Source organism: Perca flavescens, chromosome 5 (assembly GCF_004354835.1).
Source record: "Perca flavescens isolate YP-PL-M2 chromosome 5, PFLA_1.0, whole genome shotgun sequence".
Lineage (NCBI taxonomy): Eukaryota > Metazoa > Chordata > Actinopteri > Perciformes > Percidae > Perca > Perca flavescens.
This window is the reverse complement of record NC_041335.1, coordinates 25,886,699-25,913,160: the sequence shown is the minus strand read 5'-3', so window position 1 is coordinate 25,913,160 and position 26,462 is coordinate 25,886,699. Positions and strand designations below refer to the sequence as shown.

Sequence of the window (26,462 nt, the reverse complement as noted above, 5' to 3'; positions counted from 1 at the left end):
AGTAATGGTCTATTATTGCTGCTCTTCTCACCTGGAAAAACTAAATTCTAACTGCCAGTGTTAGTGTTAAAGGTTTTTGAGCACTGGGCAGAAAATCAGAGCACAGTATGGCCTTTATGGTGGGTTAAAGCTTGTAAATGACTGCAATAAAGCAAAGGCAGAAAGTGTAATCACACAAACTGCGCATAGTTGTGACTTGTCCTGAGATGCACAATTTTCAACAATCTGTGCATTTTACTTTAACCACCAAATAATAAGGAAACGCAGTGCAATCCCAAACCTGGTTGCAACTTACACCTGCAAATTAGTTCCTCTCTACTGCTACACAAACTTTGATCAATGTAGACATTTAGCATAAAAACAGTGAGTATCAGCAGTTCATCAGCTGGTTAAAGTGTTGGTGAATGATGCCCTCTAAAAGTGATAGGTATAGTTGCAGCACTAATAGAATCGGTGTGTTTGTGTGGACAAAGTGTCTTGTGTACCTGGGAGGTGAAGTCGTGCTGCTGCAGCTGCCGTCCCTCTCTCAGGTCCCAGGACCGGACAGTGTTATCCAGGCCTCCAGTCCACAGCTTTGTCCCATCATTAGAGATGTCTATACAGCTGGCTCCATCGGTGTGGCCCTGGAACTGCCTGAAGAAAAACACAGTCAAGGTTGCAAGAGTTGTTGCTAGTTTGTTGACATCAGCCAAGTCAGCACCCAATGGAGTGACATGTCAGAAATTATTTCATAATGACCCACTTTAACTCAAATTCTTATTAAAATCTGTGCAAATGTGTCAGATAAAGTCAAGATTTGGGGTCACATTAAGAACACACACACACACACACACACACACACACACATTATTTAAAACAACAAAGCAAAACAATTGCAATACATTATTGATTTCTGGCAGTTCAGCCTCAATCCAAAATATACAAAAAATTGTAGGCACTTTGTTACACACAGTTAAATTAAGGACTAGATGGATTAAAAATAACTTGAATGTGCAAAGAGAGCAAAAAAGCCCAAGAAGGCGCTGTTCATTACTTAAATATTATAAAACAATATTTACAATACAAACATTCCAAACATTTTTGAAAAAAATCATCTGCCTTTTTAGGGTTATGTTAAAGGTTAATGACATACAGTATCTTATTGATGACTGTCTTGCATTGCAAAGTATGGTGGACCAATCATTTGTGGACTTCTGGAATGGACTGTGGACTCAGAAGTCGGTTTAGATGCCATTTATTGTTGTTGCTATTCTCAGTTTAATGGTATGAGGTTCAAACAACTGGTTTTAAGTTTGTAAGACTTTCAAAATTTCATTTTTATCACCCAGCAATAATCAAAACCCTCACACATCACCCTCCCCAGCTTCATACCTAACCAGAGTCTGGTTATGAAGATCCCACACGGCTATGTTTCCATCAGAGCAGCAGGAAAAGCAGACCTTGGAGTCGGGGCTGATGGCCAGAGCATAACACGCAGGTGCTGACGAAGTTAGTTCAGCCTTGATTCGTGGAGTTGGTGTTGCCAAATCCCAGATTGACAAAGTACTCGCCTCGCCCCCAACAATGAGAGTCCGTCCATCCGGAAGTAGCCGACAGGAACGGATGTAGTTATCTCTGTTCTAATGTACCAGATGCACAGAAGTACTTTATTTACTATCATTAAAAAAGTACCAGTACATAAACTAGTTGCTGTTAGCAGGTAACAGGTTAAACAGTAGAAAACATGTTCTGTGTTTTAACCATGAAGTCACATTGCATGTATGTAAGGGTCATTGCACTCACAAGGCAGTCCAGCTGGGATACAGGGGTCTTGTTTCCCGGGTGACTGATGTCCCACACCTTGACGCAGCCCTTGCCGCCGGTGTAGACATGACGCGTTGGGTTACTGATGGTGACAGCACACACCACCTCCCCGTGGCTGAGAGTATTAATCTGTCGTGCGTGGCGCGGGATGCCAGGGCCAATCAGTGCGTCCGGAGGAAAAGGCACAGGCTGCATTTGTCCATCAGCGCTGACATGAAAGGAGTAAGCTCTAGAGGAAAGAAAAGGGTCATGTGGAGAGAAGAGAGTGGACATGTGGGTCAAGGTACATGCAAACGTGGGAAAGAAGAGGAAATAAATGGAGATTTATTAAACAAAGAGGAAACATACGGTTTTCCACCAGGAATGCCCGAGAGGTTGGGAGGAAGTCCAGGGACACGTATGTGGTGGTGAGGATCAAATCCCACCTAGAGAATATGGGTTTAAAGTACAATCTAACACATCACACAAATACTAGAGCTGTTGGTAGCTGCTATAATGATGAGTTATATTATAGCTAGCTATATTTCTGTTACCGAGTAGAAAAGTTTTCCTAAAGCCAATCTGTTTACATGCTGCACGCTTACATTTCTGCTAGCTACCCAATAAAATAATAATCTCTCACTCATGGCACATTCTTCCATATGTACAGTATCACATATATACAAAATTATTACTTTTAAATAATTGTAATGACCAGCAGAAGAAGGCAAATGATTGGAATGCCTAAACAACATGTATGATTGTATTTAGTTTACTAGTCCTTGGCAGACAAAACTTTAAATTAATACCATACTCAGATTGAATATGTTGGTATGCATGTATACATATACAATGTGTTTGTGTGTGTGTGTGTGTGTGTGTGTGTGTGTGTGTGTGTGTGTGTGTGTGTGTGTGTGTGTTTGGGTACCACTTGTGTGCGTCCATAAGCTGCCACTGCAGCAGCAGCCACCACACTCATCTGTGGAGAAATGTTATGCAGGCCGGTGTAGGCTGCTCCGGCTCCACTCAGCTCTCCATTCATACCCGGGTGAGGAACCATTCCAAACGGACTGGGGTATGAGCACGGCACTGCCAACGGCGTACGGAGACCAGGAGCTACAAGATCAAACGGTTTCCAAAAACATCTACTTTAGCCAAACTTCTAACTGATTCAAATCCACTATCTCACTGATGCACACGGAGAAGATTTATGTTCTGTTGGCAACACTGACCCAGCGTCTCGACTCCTGGCGGTTTACTGGGTACAGACCTCAGGCCCGGGGTGGAGGTGCTGCTGGGTGTCGGGGCGTCAGAGCGGGATGTGGGGGTGCTGGACTTGGACACAGGTGTTGTGGCCTTCTCATTCTACAACACAAAAAATAATCACAAAAGGTTTAAACACTAGTCTAAACAGTTAATTCAGATGGAGCAGATATCTATTTGCAGAAGGGTTGTAGAGATAAAAGACACACAATTTACAAATGTAATAGCAGAGCATAAAGCATTCAATACAGGAACTATTCATGCTGAGACTGAGTTCATGACTCACAAAATTGATATTCTATTAAATATGTATTAAACGCTTTCTCCACTTTATATAATCCAGGGTTTATTACCTTCATTTTGCCACTTTTTATTATTTTTGATTTATTATCTTCTGACTAACAGGAGTTTTCCTTCTTTAACATCAAACCTTCATTCTCTTCTATACCTTACTTACAATGATTCCATTTTTCTGAATGCCTAAACATAGAAACCCTAGAGAAATGATGAAAAAGAAGATCAGAGGGCTATAATTACCCCAATGACTCACCACATTAATCTCTTTGGATTTGGATGAAGGTGTGCTGCTGGAGGAGGCGATGGAGGACGGACTCAGCGGAGCATCCTTCTTCAACAGGCGACTCTTGTCCAATCCGTTCTCCCGAGGCGAGTGGGCAGGACTTCCTCTAGGAGACGCTGGATCCTGTGGTGGGTGAGCAAAGGGAAAGATGAGAGAGTGAGAGGGGTTGGTGTTTTTGACACAAAAGATACCATACTGCCTAAACCGTTTTGTACCTCATTGGAGACATCCACTACTAAGTTGTCGTCACTCTTCTCTCCATCGCTTTCCTAAGATGGACACATAGAAGACACACACTTGACTTTCACTCCATGGTGAAAAATGTGGGATCATTTTTTGTGCTAGATTTATGGAACAGTATAAACAAACACATGTATCAAATTGGCATATGTGTCTGTGATCAGCATTTTATAAAATGGCTGGACTTCTGGCGTTAAACATTTCTACTGTATGTAGACCTATGTTCTTCATCAGTAAAAGTAGTAAAAAACTACATATATTCAGTGCTTTTTTTAAATTCAATATCCCACCTATTTGATAGTACATAAAATAGAAATTACTCAGACATTCATAAAAAGGGTAATCATAAAATCAAGGATTTAATAAATGATCTGAGAGAAGACCATAAAGACCATTGTAATCATTCCTCTGGCATTACTTCTTTTATATTTTTGCATGTTTTAATTATCAGATTAAAGTGGTATGAATGGTTCCATTGTGTATCATCCAGATGGCTCATCTGGCTAAAGAACATGTCATGAACTGAAACAGACTGAGCTCAAATCCAAGCTACGTCCTTTAACATGTCAGGTCTTTCTCTCACTGTGTTGTCCAAAAAAAGAAAGAAAGTGTGGGTTTGAATGTGGCTCATGTGAGATAACTTTACACACTGTCTGTCAGGACGTCTTTGTTTTGTCGTGGATTTTGCATTAGAAAGGTGGCACTCCTCTTTCTTCTCTAATATGGTGAATATTTGAACCATTGACTACAAAATAGATTTGAACCAAGAGTCAAAGGTGTAAACAAATGTAGTTGATCACAAAACAGTCAAATAAAGCGAATCAGACTTTCGTTCAGAAATAAGTTAAAATTAAAGCTGCAAGCAGCGTTGGACCGGCCCTCGCTCCTCTGCGCGCATCAGGGTTACTAACGGACGCCGTTCAACACGACCCTGCATTTGCGCAACAGTTGGACACAGCGCACATGGTGGAGCGTGCTTAAATGGTCACCAATGAAAAAGTAACTCTCTGCTGAGTTCAATGATACCTCACACAATAGTCTACGATAAACGGGTCAGTAGTTATGAAAGGGGCTTAAGCATAGGGGGCGGGGCAAAGCATCACCAATGACAAAAGAACTCTCTGCTGAGTTAAATGATACCTCACACAAGACTCTACCTTAAATAATATACTTATCACGTCAGAAGAGCTAACATTTATGTTGACTCACATAGCGTGTAGAGGCCAACTCCTTGTCATCTGTCTTCTGTTTCTTGCTGTCGGAGGAGTAATCACTTGAACTCCTGTGCTTCTCTCGGGTCCGAAAACTGGCCGAGGGAGACACAGATGAGCTCTGGAAGAAAAAAGAACCATTTACTTAAAAGGAGATGAAAAAACATCCGTCTTCATTTATAAGAAAGAAAGGTCTCATTCATGCATACATTTGAATATATTGTAACCATCTCCATCTTGTCTTAGAACAATGCCACTCCTTAAACAGTTGACACTGTGTTCTATGAATTATTCAGAGTAATGAGGACACCGACATTTTGCATCTTTTTCATAAAAGCAAGCAGCAAAATCCATCAACATAAATCCATTGACATTCTTTGTGTCGGGTAAAAGCAGATATATCCCCAAAAAACTACTGTATCTGCATGGTTACATAACAATGGGGTAGGTGAGATAATTTTTGTAACTTAGGAGAACCAACCCTTTAATACCAAAAAATGAAATTGCATTCAGCAATGTCAAAGGAAATTAGACGCAGGGGCTCTGAGGCTAAATTATTATGTGAAAAGCGCAAGTAAGCTACAGTTCAAATGCTACAAAATAGATTACTACTGTATGTCAAGACTTCAAATGTCTGGACTAAGCATGCAGCCAGACAGCAATGCAAACACCGCAACTGACTGTGATCCACTCCACGGCTGGATATCTTTATCACTTTCAAAACTCCTCTTCCTGCCAAACCATTTTATTTTGACTGTATAACACAATACTAAAGCAGTGCTGCATCCTTGACTACACCATAATGGCTTGAACTCAGCAGCATTGTTTTTGAAATGTGGGAAAGTGGGGGAGAGTTGATCCATTGATGTCTCTATTTTCTTAATCAAATATGGCATCCTTTAAATACGATTACTGAAGGATTAATCCTCTCTTTCTTAATCCTCTCTGAGAGGCAAAGATCAAAATAAGGTCAACTAAACATTTCCCAGCCCCCCCCCCCCCCTTCTCTCTCTCTCTCTCTCCCTCTCCCTCTCTCTCTCTCTCTCTCTCTCTCATTGGGAGGCTCTCCTTACCCAGCACACAACAGACAGAGAGAAGAAAAATAAAGCAGGACCTTTACCTCGACCTTTCCACTAACTCACGCTTGTAACCTTTTAACTGCCCTTTGCCGTGCTGCAAGTGTTGATGACAAAGATTCTGTGGGGGAGTTGTGAGGTTTGTGTGTGTGTGTGTGTGTGTGTGTGTGTGTGTGTGTGCGCGCGCAACACTTGTACCTGTTTTTATTTAGTACTCCATGTGTGGCAAACAATGTTTAGTTAAGATGTCAGTGTGTCTACAGGTGTCTTCGCTTGAGTGAGACAGAGCAGGTTGAGCCAGGTCTCTCTCTCTCTCTCTCTCTCTCTCTCTCTCTCTCTCTCTCTCTCTCTCTCTCTCTCTCTCTCTCTCTCTCTCTCTCTCTCTCTCCAGACTGATTAGATTAATTAGCCTGCAAATTAGCTCTTTGAAAAACATCAAGGCAAATTAATTTTACTGCAGAGACAAATGGATGGTCTGCCTGCAGTACAAGCACTGTAAGTGTGAAGAACTGTGCGGTGTGACTGGGTGAAATTATTAATTTACCAGCACAACATAATTATATTTGCCTCCCATTTCAAATTGATTCCGCAAGCCGTGATAATGATACCTGTAACCTTCACTGTTTTGCTCAATTACACTTGAGAGGCCCAGAATAGCCAAACTTCTCTTGTATCTAAGAAGTCAAGGCCAGCAATCTAATATATCTGATTGTGCATCTTTGTCAGGAACAACCTGCTCCCAATCACACAGTTCACACCTGGAAGCTGCCTGATCTGATGGGTTTTGAGCAGTTGGGGGTTTAAGGATCTTGCTCAAAGGCACCTCAGTTGTAGTTCTGAGAGCGAGTTGCTCCTTCTCTTTCACCCAGATTTATCCTGGCTGTCCAAAGATTGAACCAGCAACTCTCAGGTCAAAAGCTCACTTTTCTACACTTTCTGCCTCCACTTCCCCAAAGATTTCTTAAAAAAAGAAAAGAAAATGGACGTGGTGTGGTGTTTACTTAAAAACACAATCATTTGTGTACATTCACAGCAAATTCAGCCATTCATACAATATGTTAAACCCTATTTACAATACCATTACTAAATATAAAATCTTTACTTTGTTTCTCTTCCACCTTACCTATTTTCTTTCCCCTGAGAAAGACATCACAAGTTTGCTTTATGCCACCGTTAGTGAGAAAGAGATGTAGCTATTTTGAAATTCTATATTTTATTCCATTTGTTTCTAAGCTGCTTTTGCTTGGCTTTGTTCATACCAAAAATCCTTTCTAACTCTGGGTTCAAGTCAGTTGGTTTACTCTTTCACCTCTGATACTTCTGTTCGATACAATTTGTTTCTAATTCTGCAGCCAACTCAGCATCGAAGGCAGGATTTACACTGTGTGCACACTTTTTGTAAAGAGCATCCCAGCATTAACAAGAAGACAGACTGCAGCTTACCAGTGAACAAAAAACAAGACAAAAAAATTACAAGAAAGAAGTGTGATGGCCACCGCAGTGGTCACACTAACAACAAGCAGTATGTCTACTTTCAACAAGTGATTCATTCTAAAGGTCAGTCTAAAAAAAAGTGGCTTCATTAGAAAATCATTCTCTACTTATTATTCTAAACATAGAGTACATAAACAAGGAAGGCAATTTTTATTAAAGAGTGATTTTACATTTTTACACAAGTGTTTATATTTAAGGTCATATTTCACGCCACGTATCACATCATGGACTGAAAAGTGAACATTATAGAAGAAAAAAAATCAATGGCATTGACAACTGAACCAACAATTAGCTTCATTAGATAAGTGCGTCTGACAGGCCTGAGGAGGTGCAGTCACGACTATATAGGCCTAATAGATTGTCTGTATTGGCAACAATAAGTATGCAGACACACATCAGCACCCACAAACCTTTATAAGTGTGTGAGGTGCTAACGCCAAGGACATTAAGGCACAGATGTTCATGCAATTCACACACACTGTACCCTGTGGACTGTTGCCAAGGCAACTGTAGACCACTGACAAGGGGCTTATTGGTTTCATGAAGTGACTTTTGGCTGGGTGTGTTCTCACAGGGCGCTAATGAAAGGCATTCATCATTCTGGTCCCTCTATCTTTACCACTGATTTCTGATTCTCTCTCTCTCTCTCTCTCTCTCACACACATGTAGTATAGCCTCTTACACACACACACACACACACACACACACACACACACACACACACACACACACAGCTAATCGCTCCCATCATGGTGCCTACATCTGTGTGTGTGTGTGTGTGTGTGTGTGTGTGTGTGTGTGTGTGTTTGTGTGTGTGTATATGTGTGTGCATGCGTGCGCGCATTCGGGCTGCTGAAGAAATGCTAATCTGCTCATTGAGGATTCAACAAACCAAATGTTTGCCTTGGGAGAAAAAAAGCTCAGCTTAAGGGACTAATTACTACAAGTGCTGGATGTAATGTTGCTCTGTTGAACTGCCTCTTTTTGCCCCATCCTTTCTTCACTAGTCAGACGTTAGCTTTTCAATTTTTTTCCATGGCTTGTTCTGTCTTCCTCTTTGTCTCCATTTCCACAAATCTGAATGTTTAAAAATACATTTTTGTTTTTTTGTGTTTTTTTTTACAGTGAATGTGGAACACTGTACATAAACGACTAGTGGATCAGAGGATACTAATCTGATAGAGAAATGAAGGCAGTAGTCTGATCATTATTAATATTAAAATGATTAGCCACTTTTAAATGTCTTTAATATTTGTACGTTTATAATTATACATTTTATATTGAAATATATATATATAGTAGCTATATATATATATATATATATATATAGAGTAGCTATCTATATATTACTAACATCTAAAACTCATTTAAAGATATGCAGAACAGGTTAATACACAATACTGTTTTTCCTGAACATTCTGTAAAATTACATTGTTGTAACAAAATCTGAATTTCATTACAGTAATTTACATTGTGACTTTATAACAAATAACAAGTTGACAAAAAATATATTATTATTATATGCCAAGAAATCGTTCCTTCATATTTGAACTAGAATCATATACAAGTCTCACGTCATGTTCTTTGCATATGATAGCAAATATTAGTCTTCAGCCACTAGCATGCGTGTCATGAATGAAAATGAATGAAGATATCTGGTGTGGAATGTTGATGGCAGTAGGTTGTCACCTGATTTTTTTTTTTTTACTTTATCGGGCTAGGTTGAGTGATAAGAAATGAGACTGCACAGCAACACATCCGTATGTACCAGAGAAAATAAAAGGAAGGACTTACCTTGACCGAGTCTCTGTCTGAGGAGGCGAAGGGCAGGAAACAGAAATAAAATGACTAATTAAGGCATTTAATGTCTCAGCAACAAGCGCAATAATGCATGAGCAAAGATGGACACACAAAAAACAGACCGAAAATGGAAACCTCATAGAGAGAGCAATACAGCTAATAATGGATTGCCATTGTTACTGATTCTCCTGCTTAATTATGATGTTACCTGAGGTATCACTAATGCCAGCTAAAGCTAAAAGTACATTAACTCTCAATCTTCTTGTTTATTTTTCCTGATAGCCTACAGCATGTTAAGTGAAATGTTATGATGGGAAACAAAGCAGAAATACACAATTATACTGATGTATTCTGTCAGAATACAGTTTGATCATCCTGTTCGCATAAAGAAAGACATATGAAGTTCAGTACTGCAGCAGCTGCTGGTGCAAAAACAAGCATTGAGAAAGTTTAAAGATGATCATCAATCAACTCTGTTCTGAAAAGTGTTGCAAAAGGCTGCTTAAAACCTGCAAGACGTTGCAAGATGACACTAGGTCACATTTGCTGTCTTAGCAGAGAAAGAAATTGCATTTTCCAATCCAATGGAAGTTCTATGATTATCAGGCCTGTTTAGATTAGACAAGCTAGCAGCCTAAATGTACATACTATGTACACATGATCAGCTGTTTGTGAAAATGTTAACACTGACAATGAGGATATTGCCCGGAAGTTGCTGGATTTGTAAATTAAGGAGCCCAGGGGGTCAAAATAACACCAAATCTGGCAATAAAGTGACCTAATTCAAAACAGCATGTATTAGAAAAAAGACAAATAAAGAAACCCTACTGTACATATACACCCATTCAAAGGAACTAAAGGAATTGGATTGTTATTGATTGGGCTCCTAATGCGGATAAGTATTACCTGAGCTGGCAGCTGTTAGCTTTACTGCAGCTGCAGGCCAAGGTTAACTGCTCTACTGCACTGTAAAAACCCTCACAGTCATGCTGCAATAGGGTAATTAAGAGCAGGCACACACTGTTTCTACACACACACACACACACAGTTTCTATGTACTGTAATTAAATGCTTGAGTTCAAAGTCAGCTCACAGAAGAATTAGAGGCGTTGTGCGTGTACAAAAGAAAAGAAGCATCATGGTAGTTGTGTATCGCTCCCTATTAGGCCAATTAAAATGGCACAATGACAAAACATTTTTAATTGCTTCATCTGCTCTTCATTCAGAGCACTAAAAATTAAGCATCAGCCAAGACAAGTGGTGGTATAATTCATAACTTTGACTGAATATTCCAGACATGATGATTCTGGGGTTGTTATACATGTTATAAGGGGTTGTTTGTGTTTTTTAAAATGTCAGATAAGCAAAATTATATTTTAGCCTGGTATACGTAAATACCATTTATCTGGATAATTCATTTGTCAGTGGATGTGAGAAAGAAAATTTTTGTTAAAATCTACAGCAATAACAAAAAATCATAAAAAGATCTAATAAAACTCTTATTTAATATGATGATACAATAATGTATAATGCATAATAGACATTTCAACAATACATAAATTGACAAGAAATTGTAGCTTTGAAGATTTCTATATTTCCTTCTCATGTGTTTGCATCATTCCAAGGTGTGACTGTAAAGTTTAACTCATAAAAAAACAGCAATGCACGCTAAGACTTACTGCAGACATAAACACATCAACACCTACAGTACACACACACACACACACACACACACACACACACACACACACACACACACACACACACACACACACACACACACACACACACACACACACACACACACAAGGACAGGCCTTACCTCTCGGGTGTTCGCTGTTGTTGTTGTCGTGGTGTTTCCTCTCGTTTTTGAGCGGCAGCTGGTGGCTCAGTGCGGAGGACAGAGCCAGCAGGCTGGCAGTACCGGCCCCTGGGGGCAGGGGGGGCTGAAGGCCCGCTGGGTGTGGTGTGAGCGGGATGGGGATGGCGTGGCCGTGGGAGAGGTGCTGAGCCTGGAGCTGCTGCTGCTGAACCACACAGAAATAATGATTAGTTCAATGCTGCATTTTGACCTGAAGCAGTCTGCATGGTCAAAGAAAAAGAAGAAGCTGGGATGGTGAGACAAACAGGAAGAACTGGGGGACAAAACAAGCAAAGTGCAAAGGAAGAAAAAAACATTAGGAGCACCACTTGGTAGCTTAAACATTAAGAGCCTGAACAGTACTGTCTAATACATGAGATACAAGTATTGTAGTGTCCTCAAAAAACTGTAAAAAGTCTCTGGACACCTGAATAAGTGACAGGTGTGTCGGAGAAAAGAACAACTTGAACAGAAATTAAAAAAAACTCTTGCTTACTGCTGGTATGGTCCATGCAAAACATCTTGAATAAATAAAGATACCAGCAGTAAGAAAGGCAATGTTTTCATTTTTTAGCAAAGCTTTAAAATATCTAAAAATGATATTATCTTAGCTTATATTCGTTTTGTTGTTGTTGTTTTCAAAAGGATCCCATAAATGTATTTAAACGTAACACAAGATTTGGTTAAGATGATGGACAAACTTGTGACACTGTGTCCAAATCTCCTCATACATACAGTATCTTTGGCATTTCTGTAGTGCAATTCCTCGTTGCCTATCAGCCAACATATACACCAATACTTCTAATCTGTGATAAAATAAAACCATCTGATAATATCTGCCATGCCGATGTAAATCCACGGCTCTTAACCCACTGCCACAATTAACATGTGCTTTTTGGAAATATCAAAGAAGACATTGAAAGGCCTATTTTTCACAATGTAAAACTAGTTCAAAACTGACCCAGGATTATAACAAAGTCTCATTAATGTAAAGCTGAGTATTGGCCAATGTGCTAAACATTGGTGAATGAATAAGGTAGAAATAAAACTTTATTGTTGCATTCATCTCTTTCTATTCAAGAGCGAGCAACTGACTGGTCCACTCATTTAGCAGTTACATCTGTCTTATAGCATCTTCTATTAAAGACTGTATTCCCTTGTGACTGTGTGTGTGTGTGTGTGTGTGTGTGTGTGTGTGTGTGTGTGTGTGTGTGTGTGTGTGTGTGTGTGTGTGTGTGTGTGTGTGTGTGTGTGTGTGTGTGTGTGTGTGTGTGTGCGTGCGTGTGTGCAATACACTCACTCCTATGATGGCGTTGAGTTCAGCCATGGTGACCTGCTTGGCCCGCTCCACCGCCTGCACAACCTGCTGCTGATGCTGGGAGAGGGACAGACAGATGGAGACAATCAGAGATAGTGAATTGAAGCAGCAACTGAGACGGAGGAAAGATGTGTTGGATTTTTAAAGAGGGATTATGAAGATTATGACCTCTATGGACAAACAGGAGGAACTACAACAACACATTCATTCCTCCTACACAATTATCTGGTATAAATGAAGATGGTAATAGAGTATATCAAAAAAGACTCTCTGCACACCTCATATAAAAGTGATGCTTTTTTATGTCAGCTGTACACTGTAACATTACATGGTCTGACATACACTTATCCATTAGCAATGCACTGATCATAAAACCTGACAAACTGTTGTATATCTCATTAAACCAGCTATAAATGTGCAGTTAGCTACAGTTTCTTATGGTACCTTGAGCCAGATCCAGTTAAAATATTCATCAGACAAGAAGCGGGGACACATCTGAGTTATCACTGCTTTATATTTGGAAAACAAAAGCCCTCCCTCACAATTTGATACTCACCAGTGTGTTCATTAAAACGCCGGATAGAAAAAATGTGCAGCTAATTGGGGTGTACTAGTTGGTCAAGTGTAACTTGCACAGGCCAGTTAATTCTTTCTTTGGGGAATTGCAGAATTTAAAAACCAAACAAGTAGAGGTCCAAAGGGACGATTCAAGATCCAGGTTTGCTAATGCATCCAAGATATACAGTAGTGCAAGTGGCCAAACATTTAAACACCGACAATATCTTATGGAGAAGCCCAGTGTGCATATAATTATGTTCTCTGTGATGGAGACCATCCATCAGTTTTTCAATCAACATGTTTAAGGCACAGCAGCTATAACCATAAAATTGGTCGTCTGTTTTCTGCCCACACATCTCAAAATGGTGTAGCTGCAAAAACTTCAACACAGAGAGAAAACAGATGTATTTGTAGAGAGAAGGAGACAGATACCCAGAGAGACAGACAGCTAACAGGGCAAAGTCATCCAAAGGGTACAGAGCGAGAAACACAGATCCAGACGATGAGAGAGAGCAGCAAAGATTCATCCAGGAGCGCAAAACATCAAAGTAGGGCAGAGATGAAAGAGCTTATCCAGTGTGAAAATGAACCTGACCATCGAGTTCAGCATCACCTCTGCAGAGTCTAACCTGCCTGAACGTGACTCACACACATGAAAAGATCCATCAGTTTGATGAATATTGGCAAATAGCTTCTAAACTATAATCGATTCTAATAATTATAGCCCTGGGATAGACACTTTTACACTGTTGCAAGGGAAATACATATCAAATGTTTCCCGCAATCATTACAAAGACAAATACAATCACATAAAAGTAAAATAACAATTTGTTACTTTCAATAATTAGCTAGTAATTGTCACATTTAAACAGACAAAATTACCAAAAACATTGGATCAGTCTAGCGGAATTATGCTGGATTTTTGGCTGGGTTTGTTTAAAAAAATTAAATAAAATAAAAATACCGGTGCCACCACAGTAACTGAGTTTTGGCACAGATACCAAAACAGTACTTTATTCAACTCCATTAGTACGTGCTGAGGACAAATGCTTGTCTACAAAAAAAGTAATTTTCTTAAAGAAGGACAATGTGAACATATACCTTTGCCTCAATAAAATGCAGTATTTAGCAAAATCATGATTTACTGTAAGTCAAGAAATACCTGATCAAAGAATGAGCATAACAAGACTGTGACCCGTGACCTCAGTACCAACTTTAGTTGCTAGACAGTTTTTTTAGTCTGGGATGAGCTCCTAATTCTGTATTTATAAGATGTGGGACCCAATCATATTTATATATGCACAATTATATGTATTAGGCATAATCTAACTAAAATGGAAGCAGTCTGTCTGTCACACTGGGTGGATGTATTCCTGAGGACCCAAGGATGTGCATTGTTGACTGCGAGGGTTATCTCGATAACGATATACATCACGGTATAGAATGTTTTCTGATAATTTAATAAATAGTATATACAAAATAACCACATGGTGAAGCCTATTTTAGTTCTGATAATGTAAAAAAAAAAAACAAAAAAAAACACACACACTCGAACACACACCCAGTAAAGACTGTGCATCAAAACAAAGCAGTAAAAACCATTTCCTCTCCCTGCCTCCCCTCTCTGTGGGCCTCAGGGCTGTGTAGCAGCTCCACAGTCTAATGCCATTATTCCTAATCCACCCTAAACCCTCCTAATCCATGGCTAATCTGGAGGAGAGCTTTGGAGTCCACACTCACTCCTTGCTGCTGTTCCCACCCCTCACACATATACACACACAAACACACACACACGTACACACACACACACACACACCACTTTCAACTCCTCCAGAGGAAGGATTAACCAGCTAAACAAACACACACCCACACACAGAAACAGACACACAAACACACACACACACACACACACACACACACACAATGACACAAATAATTGTCTCACACACAAACACTCAGCCGCTGGCTCCTGCATATGTTAGTGGGAGACATTTAATAAGTTCAGTGCATATCTGCCTATCCCGAGCAGGGAGGATTAGCCCAGGATAATCTGTGTGTGTGTGTGTGTACATGGTTGTGTGCATGCATGTGTGTGTCCATATCTGTCTGTTTTGCCTCACAATCCACCACACACTTCTCCTTCTTCTATGGGTCCTCTCTCTCTCTCTCTCTCTCTCTCTCTCTCTCTCTCTCTCTCTCTCTCTCTCTCTCTCTCTCCTCCGTCTTAACTCACAGCGACAGGCACTTTTGAGTCTTACCTCTTGAGAGAGGAAGGGGATGACTTGGGCGCAGATTGCATTCAGCCGTTTGACGATCTCCGCCTGCAAGACAGAGAAGTGGGCACAGACAACAGAATCATCTTTAAATTCACCAACAGACAAGGCGTCATCCTTTTCACATAACCTATAAATGCTCACATCAAGTCAGTGTGATGAGTGTTAGATTAAAGTAATAGCCCAAAAAAAAGCTGCATTCTCAGTTGTTGAAAGCTTCTACATGTGCTGTTAGAAACACTGTCTGGTGGGTCTTTGCCAAGAAAAATCTTCTAGTTCACAGGAAGTCAGGCTTCACAAACGTTTTATGAGGAAGGAAATGGACCTGACCTATTTGTTAGACCTCAAGGATACACACAATGCGTTTTAATGAGTAACACAGAATGTTTTACTGTTTGCAGCAATGGCCATGAAAAGAGCAAAAACCACCAGAAACTCAAACTTCATCTGCGGAAAAATGCAAGATAAAAGACATCAAAGTACCACCCACACTGTGTGTTGTAACGATGATCTCTGGAGCGTGCAGTGCACAGGCAGCATAGTAATGAGCGCTTAACACCAATGTCGCCCAAACTGAAAAAAAAAAACTCACAGACAGACTGCTGTCTGAAGCTTTATTATTGAGTGTTAAAAGTCTGACTAATGAGAAATTATTTAGACTTGAACAAAAAATGTGGTTGTTTAGGTGTCAACCAGGGAGTGAGTTAGTTCCACAAAGGTACTGCTAAAATAATTAGATGAGTAGTAAGTGAGTCAATGGACAGAAAATGAAGTGGCAACTATTTTGATAATCAATTCAATTATCAATCAAACTCAAATGCCAAACATGATCTGGTTTCTGCCTCTCAGATGTGATATTTGCTGACAAAATAAGCAATCCAAAGACACTTGTGCTCTGAGAAATTGTGAATGCCTTTTTAAGTATACTTCCTGAGATTTTATAGACTAAAAGATAAACTAAATTGTAAGAATAATCAATAGATGAATTGATAGTGAAAATAATCATTAGTTGCTGCCCTGGTTAAAGGTAATCTTTAATGTGATTAAGATTAAGAGACAAACATTCCTCAAAGTGGGTTACCTAATCTTGCTAACCAGGAGTCAAGAAGTCAATACACCCCCATTTTCACACACACATTTACAATGACAATAATACAAATCTAGTTTGCAAATGCTCATGAATGCACTCATAGAGCACACACTCGTGATCATCATTATAGAGCATTGCATCATTGGCCATGAAATAATGCTGAAGCTTTTTTCTTTTCTATCCATCATTTTTTATACACACACTGAGTAGCATAAACACACAGAAGCCAAATCAATTGACTCCAACACAAAAACCAAAGGTTTTAAGAGATGTCAGCTGGTAGCTTTCTAACAATCTTGAGCTATTTTACATACATCAAGCATTCAACGAGTCTGTTCAGCAAAAGCCAGAAACAGAACAATGCAGTTGTGTTAACCACGGATTGCCCTGCTATTTATTCCATGCATCCTTCTTCCTACCTGGCGCCTACATTACCCACAATGCAACCTGATCACTGACAGCAGTGTGTTAGGCTAGTAGCTAGTATGTCACAGAAGCACATTTCAATAGAAATCTCTTAATACTTGTTAAGTGGAGCAAGTCCCACTTTATTGACAAGATTTGTGACTTTTAAAACTATTAGAGAGGCATTTTTGTGAGCAAGATTTAGTGCCAACTTCATGACGGTTTAACTTCTATATCACACCTGTATCTGATTTTTTTAAATTCACAAATATCCATGTCAGTATCAGCCTCCAAAATCCAGTATTGGGCTGTACCACTAATCCTTCAGTATGTCTGGAAAGATATTCTTCTCCTGCACTCTCTGAGCATCAATCAACATCAGCATAATGGATGATTTGTAAATATAAACCCAGGGTTTTGTCATCCTGAGAATTTGGAGGAGCACATAGAGATGAGTCCACTTGAGCAGACAGCTAAAGAAAAATGTGAGATTTTTGTCGATTTAATCGACTAAATTAAGAGCCAACTAATGAAAAAGTCATCATGGACTGAGATGATTCCTCTAAGTCCAACACAAATGCAGAAGAAGCTACATGTCAAGGGCTTGTTTCATAACCTTGACAGAGGGGAACTTTGCTCTGGAATCAGTAGTAACAGAAGCCCTTGGAGGCCATGACAGCAAACCTGCAGACACACACTGATACAAACCCTTCAGACAGACGCACCGGCAACAGGATGGTACACATAAACATAACCATGTGCACACAGGCACAAGCAGATACACTCCTCCACCACCTTCTCTGTATTCATCAGATGTTTTTACTGAACCCAAGGGTTGGCTTTTAAAGATTATACAGCACACTCTCTCTCTCTCGCGACATCAGGTAGGATTTTTTTATAGGAAATTGCCTGATCCACTGTCCCAAAGGGAGTGCTGGTAGTGCAACTCAAATCCAAACACAAACACAGAAAAAAGACACAGACTTGCACAAAAGCACACACTTAATAGCACACAGAGATAAACATCACTTTCTTTATTTTTAAGACTAAATATGTACAACTATAAATAAATAAATATATATAAAGTGTTTCCTCGAGAATTTTTTTCAGCAGCAGCGGGGCATTTTACATACAGTTTAACAACAAAACAAAACGCTGAGTGAACATTACTAGCTAGGTTTTTCATGTTGGTTTTGAGTGTTATGCACCCCCACTAACGTGGGAAACGGTTTTAAAACAGTAACGTTAATACGGCGTGTCGCGGGAATACAGCGTCAGAGTCAAAGGCAGAGGGACCATCACCGCAGCGTTTGCTAACGTTAGTTTCTTGTCTCATCTGGGGTCTGATAAACAGTAAATTCATCAAATTCAGTGTTCACAATGCTATTTTCCAATAAACTGTAGCTGTTATTTTTTCGGGACCCACTTGAGTGCGGATTTCATGTCACGGCTTTCGTCGCTGTTTGTCACTTTGCCTAAGATTGAGTGACTAAACCTGTTTGAGTCGTGACTCACTCGGATCTTTAACCCAACTCTTTAAATTAACTCATGAGTCGCAAGTCCCATCATTAACTCGGATCAGTTGAGTCCTACTACAATTCAATCTAAAATGATAACCATACACAAACCTCTTGCAACATTTGTCCTAGCCATCTTTGCTGCCACAAGCTTTATAACTTACAATTTCGTAGGCAACAACAACTCCACAAGTCAACTCGAGCGACTGAGTGAGCAGAGTGAACTTCATTTGAGTCAGGGTAAAGCAAATCCACAACAAAAGCCATTCTTTCACTTCTGTACAGTGTTGGGAACGTTACTTTAAAAAAGTAATTAGTTATAGTTACTCACTACTTGTTCCAAAAAGTAACTGAGTTAGTAGCTGAATTACTTTATAATAAAAGTAACTTGTTACCAGGGAAAGTAACTATTTGTGTTACTGTTAAAAAAAGCAAGTTTTCACAAGTCAGTTGAAATGAGTAGAACAGACAGGTGTTTGTACATAACTTTCGATATTTATTGCACGTCGACAGACAGCAAGAGGTTTATCCTGCACTTCAAGTATTATCTTTGTAAGAAAAGTAGACAGTTACACATCCAACTTATATGACACATACTTTTAACAACATACCTTCCTATCATACGGTTGACTTCAGCCTGTGTCATAGGTTTTAGTTGTGAGGCAGAAAGATCTAGCTTTTGCTGCTTGGAGGACTTTCCTCCGAGTTCTTCTGCTAATGGATGGCGAGCTATCATCTGTGGTTGAGGTATCGGTGTTTCGACAAAGTCTTCGCTCCTGGACATAATGTACACATTACATGCACGTTCTTGCCTTTGACTACAATGAATTTGAAGTAGTGCTTATATCTCCACCTTGAAAATGCCAACTTTTCATCGGATTGCTCCTTACTCGCCATCTCTGCTGCTTCATCAAATCTCTGTTTAGCTGTTGTGTGTGTGTGTGTGTGTGTGTGTGTGTGTGTGTGTGTGTGTGTGTGTGTGTGTGTGTGTGTGTGTGTGTGTGTGTGTGTGTGGCGCGTGTGCTGGCATGTGTGTAAAAACACTGGCTCTGATTGGCTACCATGAATCATGACTCTGCCTTAGCCAATCATAATCGCTCACCTCATTATTAACCCACCTCCTCAATAGCTGTGAGCCAGGGGTGCATTCGGATTACACAGTTTATTCAATCAATGCATAGTAACGCAACGCATTTAACGTCCAGTAACGTTAACGGCGTTGTAAGTAATTAGTTAGATTACCCCGTTACTGAAAAAATAACGTTTTATATTTTATTTTATTTTAGGTAACGTAATAACGTTACCTAACGCCGTTCTTTTAAACGGCGTTATTCCAAACACTGCTTCTGAAATAACATACAATGTTCTGCACGTAGCCTAGCTATGGCCTACTGTTGGTTTGGTGTATAAATGTAGTATATTCAAATGCAATTAGGTTGAGCAGACAGTCCGAAACATTGCAAGCTCGCCTCGATCAATACTGACTCAAGTGACTCGCACAACCCGGATCAGTTTAGTGAGTGACTCAGAATAACTTGAATCCTTAAAAGGAATCGAGTTTGCCAGGCCTATGAGTGACGAGTAGTACTCGCCCTGTTGTTTATTTGGTTGCCATGACTTCGCGAGTGATGACGTCCTGTCCAAGGGGGTAAGCTTCGCTTCAGAACTCGAGCCATCATGGCGCCATTTTGTTGCTAACTGGCCATCACCTCCTGTTAGCATTCCGCTGACCGCCATTTTTTTTTTACCTCACTTGACCGCCAATAACTTTACATCTGAAGCGTTTAAAGACTCTATTTGTCCGTTGTTTAGTTCCAAAGAAACACGACAATGTATAAAAGGCTTCATTACCTTGTACCTCACGTTATGGCTCCGTAGCAGACGTTTTTGTAAAAATAAGCTAACGATTGTGTCATAACCAAGTGACTTACTGTCGCATAGTAGAGGAATTACCGTATAGTACAGGAGAAGCTCGCAGGCAGTTTCGACTTACATGAGATGTTTAGGTTTAATTACTAATGTTAACTAGCATGTTAGTGATCAATAATTAGCCTGTGCCCATGTTATCTCCTACACCTACAGTCTCCGTATCTGTAAGATTGGGAATGATTGAGATTTCTCTTGTCACAGCTACCAGAAGACTTACAACTTTCAGACACGTTGCTCACGTCACATTCTCTCAGTTGGAGGCTGCGCAGTAAAGCTGGCCATCACCGGAAAAGTGCTTCTAATAGCCTTCACTGGTCTCCGTCCAGAGCAACGGGGTCTATTGGTCCATTATATACTGTCTATGGTCCTGTCACTGTTCCAGTTGCTCACCCTAAGGGGCGAGAGAGCGGATGACAGTTTGCTTGAGTTCAGTAGAGCACACGGCTCTGCAGAGTCGTGTAATTACGACTTTATGACTTTTCATAAACGCGGTAATATCAACATAGAGGAAACACTGTATTATATATGTCTTTCCTCGAAAGAGGTCAACCTGCAAGCAGAATGGTTGAAATACACTTGGGCTTTTCCATTTTACAAATTTAATTTTAACTTCCAAAATTTACAGCAGTATTGTCTTTTGTAATTTGAACAATATAAAATGGCAAGCAACAGGAAACAATTTGACTTGACGACTGAAATAGAGGCCTGTATTACAAAGCAAGTTCAACATACTCAGGATATCTTTTCGTTATCTTGCTCTACTAAGCTTAACAACCACAGTCACGCTAAGCTCTCACACATCCATGGTTAACAAATCGGTAAGTCAACCCAGAGTTTCCCCAATCTAGTCACGAGTGTGTTCACATACAGGTAAAAGGGAGGTGTTTGCAGCATGTGACCAATCACAAACATGGACAAGTCTACTGCGAGAAGCGTGGCATATTTCACAAAAAAGGAGCAAAGTACAATATTAGACAAATACAAAGAAGTTCAACACAAAATCCAGGCTAAAAGCAACACAATTTTGCACTGGGCAACATACAGCTCAAGAAGCTGACACAGATAAATCGGTCCCTCTGACAATAATCTATATCTCTCATATAAATAATCATCAGGGAAAGCAAAAGGGCTTTGCCGATCTCTGAACACTCTTGCCCTCTAAGAGACCCAACTCATGATATGCGCACAGAGTTTCGGGATCTTTTTTGAATGGTGATGCCAAGAGAATTGATTGGTCAGTAGGCAGTGCTTTTATACAGCTTGATCTGTTAACTCGAACATAACCTGCTTCAGAGCAGGTTAGGTGTGCAACATAAGTTACCATGGCAATGTGCCCCAGTAAAAAGTGAACCACAGTCGTAACACTGAAAACCCAGGGTTAAACCCGGAATTACCCTGCTAAACCCACATCCTGCTTCATAGTACAGGCCTCAGGTCAGGAACAGGCAACAAGTCAAAACACAGGAGCAGGCAACAAAAAAAAACGAAACATTTCAGGTTCAGATGGCTGTAAAACACAGGCATGAGCATAAGTGATGAAATCTTACAGGGAATGAGTTAAAACGGGCCGGTTATATACTGCAGAAAGTGAAAACAGGTGAGCAAGTGGGCGGTGAAGAAGTTACAACAGGGCAGAGCAGTGGGAGTCAGGTGACTGGGACAGGTGGAAAAGTCTGAGGGTATCTGGTGGACAGGTAGACAAATGGCAATGAAGGGGCCTGGAGAAATTGAAATGTGGCTGAAAGGAGGAGGGACCAGAGAGCCAGAATGGATAAAAATAAACAAAACTGAGACACCATAACAGGAGAAACAATAAATGGATTATTGCCGTGATTGGTACCAACAAAGAGGGTAAGGTCAGGAAATGCTTCCCAAATGAAGACCCTTACTTGGCACTAAAGGTATAGAGAGCACATTGCATTTACAACTCAAACCTTATTGGTGTCAGGCATTCAAGACTACACCACACTGTAAAACTTTTCACCGTAGATTTACAGTAATATACTGTACTGGCAGCAGCTTTGCCAGTAAACTACTGTTTATTTAAAGTATGCATACTGTTTTTAAAGTTTAAGGTATTTTACTGTAAATAGACATACAGTTTCTTACTGTATTATTTTAATTTACAGTAATTCCCGCCTTTTTCCTTTATTTGCCCAAGATGCATTGGAGTAAATACCTGTAATCTGTAACATTCGCAGATAGTGCTGTTATATTATTTTTTCCCAGAATGCATGGCTATTTACAGTATGATCCTGTATAACATTAAAACAGTAAGATACTTTGAGATTGTAGCTGTAAACGTACATCAAAGGTTTACAGTGCAGTGTTTCTGCATTTCATGAATCATTGTCAAGGGTTGACTATTTTTGTGGTCTAACCACCCATAAAGCCTTGTTTGGAAAAGACTCAAAAAGAGATATTCAAATACAGTTAGAGATTAGTTGCAGGTTGCTAGAGTTGAATGACCTGCTGAGGAGTTGCACACAGAACCAGACAAAAATATTGATGTAATGGCAGCAAACCCAGCAGGTTTCTAGATCTAAAACTAAAACTGTGTGAATCCAGTGCTTTCATTGACTCAATACAATCCCCTAGTGAAGGTTTGGTTTCAGATCAGAGGGAGATACACACAACACCTTTTAAACATATTAATGTAAAAAGATTTGTACATCATCTGGTTTTGAGAGATGTAAGGGTTTGCAATGTATACATTTATTATTAAATGTTTCTACATAAACTTAAGACTGCAATGAGTGGAATGTAAAGAGGGAAATTTCAAGGCCCTGAAGAGATCCTATTCAAAGTATTTGGGACCTCCTTTGGCAAGTACTCCTGAGCTCCATACATTTTCTGTCAGTCGACTATTCGATTAATCATTTCAGGTGTACAAGACACCAGATTTCAGATATTTCAAAGTGCCAGAATTCGAGAGGATCTGTCTTAATGCAAACACAAATATTATATATAACAATCCCTTCCAGCTGCATTTTAAGTACAAACAGTGCCATAAATAAAAAAAAATTATTATATATTATGTCTAATACTTTGGACTTGCTCAGTGTTACAGATCAGCAGTCAAGGGCTGAAAGCTGACTTTTACATGTCTGATTTTATCTTTGCTCAGGGAGAAGATGTGTAATCTGCCAGTAGGTGAAGGTTTTGCCAATAAAGAGTAGATGCTGCAGAATAGAAGAGAAGCTAAAAAAAATGCTGCCATTTTCTCCTCTGCCAGACAGCAGACATACAGAAGAGCCAAACATAAGGGCAATAGCATAACTGAGCATAAGCTGAGTCTTATTCACTCTGCAGACATTTGCAGTCATTCCCACAGATTTCAGGGGTAATGTACTGAAGAGCTTCCACTGAGTACACTGATACATTCAATGTTCACGCTTGATGATACACTTACTGAAAATGATCACACTATGTATAAACCAAAATACCCTAAAACATCTTTGACATCCAAGGGCTCTCATTCTTTCTGATGATGTGTTTTTATTATGAGTGTTGTGCTGAGCTTTTAGGATAAGACTTCAGAGAAGAAAAAAACATCTTTTGTAAGACCCAAGATGTCTGAGCACCAGCTATCAGTAGACTTAGAGAGCCATTTACTGTCAAGCAGATGCATGGGGAACTCGACTGAGGGTTGCAGTTCAACTTACCTGTGATTACCACTGTGCTGCAGCCGCTCACACTCCCACAGACAACCTAAAACACTGACATTTTCTTTTTATATTTAACCTTTATCCAGGGAAGACTTGCTGTGCACACATGCCCTTTTTCAGCTCGGTTCTGTTCCACAATCACACACACACTGGGGAGCTACCCAGTACATATTAGCCTCTGAGAAAATCTACTGTATTAGTTAGTTGGAATTTAAGTGCCTTGCTCAAGGTAGTGTGATGGGTTGAAGGCAAAAGAGGCCATGCTCAGTATTTGCACCGTAAGAAGTGAATGAATAACATAACTGCTTCCTCTGGTCAAGCTTATGGAAACGGATATTTAAGGACACAGTGAAGCTCCAAAAGTTGGCTCTATAAGTATTGTTATTGATTTTGAAGTATTTGGGGGGCATATTAGTGCCATTAGAGAGCTGACGGGAAATGAGGAGAGCAACGGATAGGATTTTCATTCCTTTTGTTATTGCCTGACAAAGCAGTGTTGAGTTTTGCATTTAACCCCCCCACCCCACCCCACCCACACACACACACACACACACACACACACACACACAGCTGTCTAGAACACAACTGCATGGTTTTCTTAATGGTTTCAAATGTAAAACATATAGAATTTAGAGCTGAAACAATTAGACGTTCAACAGAAATTTAGTTAAGTCATATTTTAAGTAAAAAAGATAAAGTTCACAAGCTCCAGCTTCTCACATGTGGATATTTGCTGGTTTTCTTAGTCCTCTAGGATATTAAACTAATTATCTTTGGGGGTTTTGTACTTTTTTGTGGACCAAGCGATTCATGGAGAAATCAAAGAAAATATTAAACAGATTAATTGATAATAATCATTAGTTTCAACCCTGTACAAAAGTGTAAAAATAAGGACGCTTAAGCTGTAAGATGCAGATCTCCACTAACAAATACAACTACAACCTCCAATCGATTCATTTTGAAGAGTTGACCCTGAGATGTACATAGCACAGAAAGGGAAACAAAAGCACTGGAGCAGAAAAGGAAATGGAGATGCCTTACCACGAGGCAACACAACCAATTTCAGGTGACATTTTACATCAATAGCAGACAATTGTGACTGTCGGCCAGAGTGCAGGGGATGTCAGCCTGTTTGGCTCACATGTCTGTTCACACTACAGAGACCAAAACGAAAAAGCAGGGCTACTTTTTTCTCAAAAAAAGTGTGCTGTGGTTTGTGTAAACTTTTTTCCTGCAGCAAGCGGGCCTTGGCTTCGACCTGGACCTGTCACCATCACGAGTGAATAAATAACTAAAAAAGACTTGCCTTGAGAGTCCTCTAAGGTGATGACTCAAACTCAGGTGGATCCATGGAGCTTATTGCTAGATCAGAGGACTCTGTGGTCACATAAATCCCAGTAACCTCAGAGGCGAGATCATGTGCACTGAATATATCTTTGACCCTCTGTGTGATTTGCTGGAGAAAATGTTGCTCCAGTTAATAAAGAGAAAAATCAGTGAGCAGTAGCTGTACAACATCAAACTTATGGGGTGACGCCTGCGAGCTAGTTCAGGCAGCCAACTCGAGCTCCGCTGTGTACACACACGTGACATGCCTCACTCCCCGTATCATTTACCAAACACACCCCCTCAATTTGGCAGTCTATTTAAGCTGCACAATTCCCCCATCTCTGCCTTGTCAATGCTGGTGCTACCCTGCACTTGTATCACTGCCCGCTGTTAGCCCCACCACCACCCCAGCATCCACCTGCAGGCTCCGGCCAGGGGGGAAGCTACTTTAACATCACTCCCCAATATCTCATATAAACCCATACTGCGGAGAGTGATGAGGTCGGAGTCTGGCCGCCAAACACAATGTTCTGCTGTTATATTAAACATTTCAAACATGAGTTGTCTGACTGAACTTGTTTTATGGGTTGCCCCTTGTGATCATATCAACAACATGCACTGAATGGTGTGATCTGCCTGAGCCACTGACTTTTATAAACAGAATAAGGGCTCCTGCGGAACTTGCCACTGAATATGCTTTCATTATTTACCTGAGAGCACCTACTTGCTATCTTTTATCTTATTGGATTACAGTGCTCTCTTTGTGATAACAGGATGGCCCAGCAAAAAACACTTATCACCAAAGATGTTGCCCAGAATAATTAAAAAAACAGCTCAAATACTCTGACTTTAACTCCTAACAAAGAAATTAGATCAGTCAGGAGCTCTAGAGTCAGATTGGGTCAGATAGAAGATCAAATGTCCATCTCCCCTGTGGAGCTTTGTAAGCACCACATCAGCACCACTTTTCACCACCAGCTAATACACCTAATGGAACCCACCATATACAGACTGTATTCCCTTGTGTGTGTGTGTGTGTGTGTGTGTGTGTGTGTGTGTGTGTGTGTG

The 26,462-nt window shown here is 40.1% G+C and overlaps 1 protein-coding gene across 1 annotated transcript in view; it reads right to left on the bottom strand.

The window, feature by feature from the left end:
• The window catches only part of LOC114555595 (transducin-like enhancer protein 4), a 41,094-nt gene that overhangs the window by 7,241 nt on the left and 7,391 nt on the right, over positions 1-26,462 (bottom strand). Inside the window, exons 5-17 of the mRNA XM_028578106.1 lie at positions 15,442-15,504; positions 12,608-12,682; positions 11,269-11,473; positions 9,441-9,457; positions 5,075-5,197; positions 3,841-3,894; positions 3,596-3,748; positions 3,015-3,147; positions 2,711-2,898; positions 2,152-2,228; positions 1,783-2,032; positions 1,372-1,619; positions 486-633 (exon numbers count right to left, since the gene is read on the bottom strand). Of these exons, the coding sequence (XP_028433907.1) occupies positions 486-633; positions 1,372-1,619; positions 1,783-2,032; positions 2,152-2,228; positions 2,711-2,898; positions 3,015-3,147; positions 3,596-3,748; positions 3,841-3,894; positions 5,075-5,197; positions 9,441-9,457; positions 11,269-11,473; positions 12,608-12,682; positions 15,442-15,504 (1,734 nt within the window). The remainder of the gene's footprint in view (positions 1-485; positions 634-1,371; positions 1,620-1,782; positions 2,033-2,151; positions 2,229-2,710; positions 2,899-3,014; positions 3,148-3,595; positions 3,749-3,840; positions 3,895-5,074; positions 5,198-9,440; positions 9,458-11,268; positions 11,474-12,607; positions 12,683-15,441; positions 15,505-26,462) is intronic.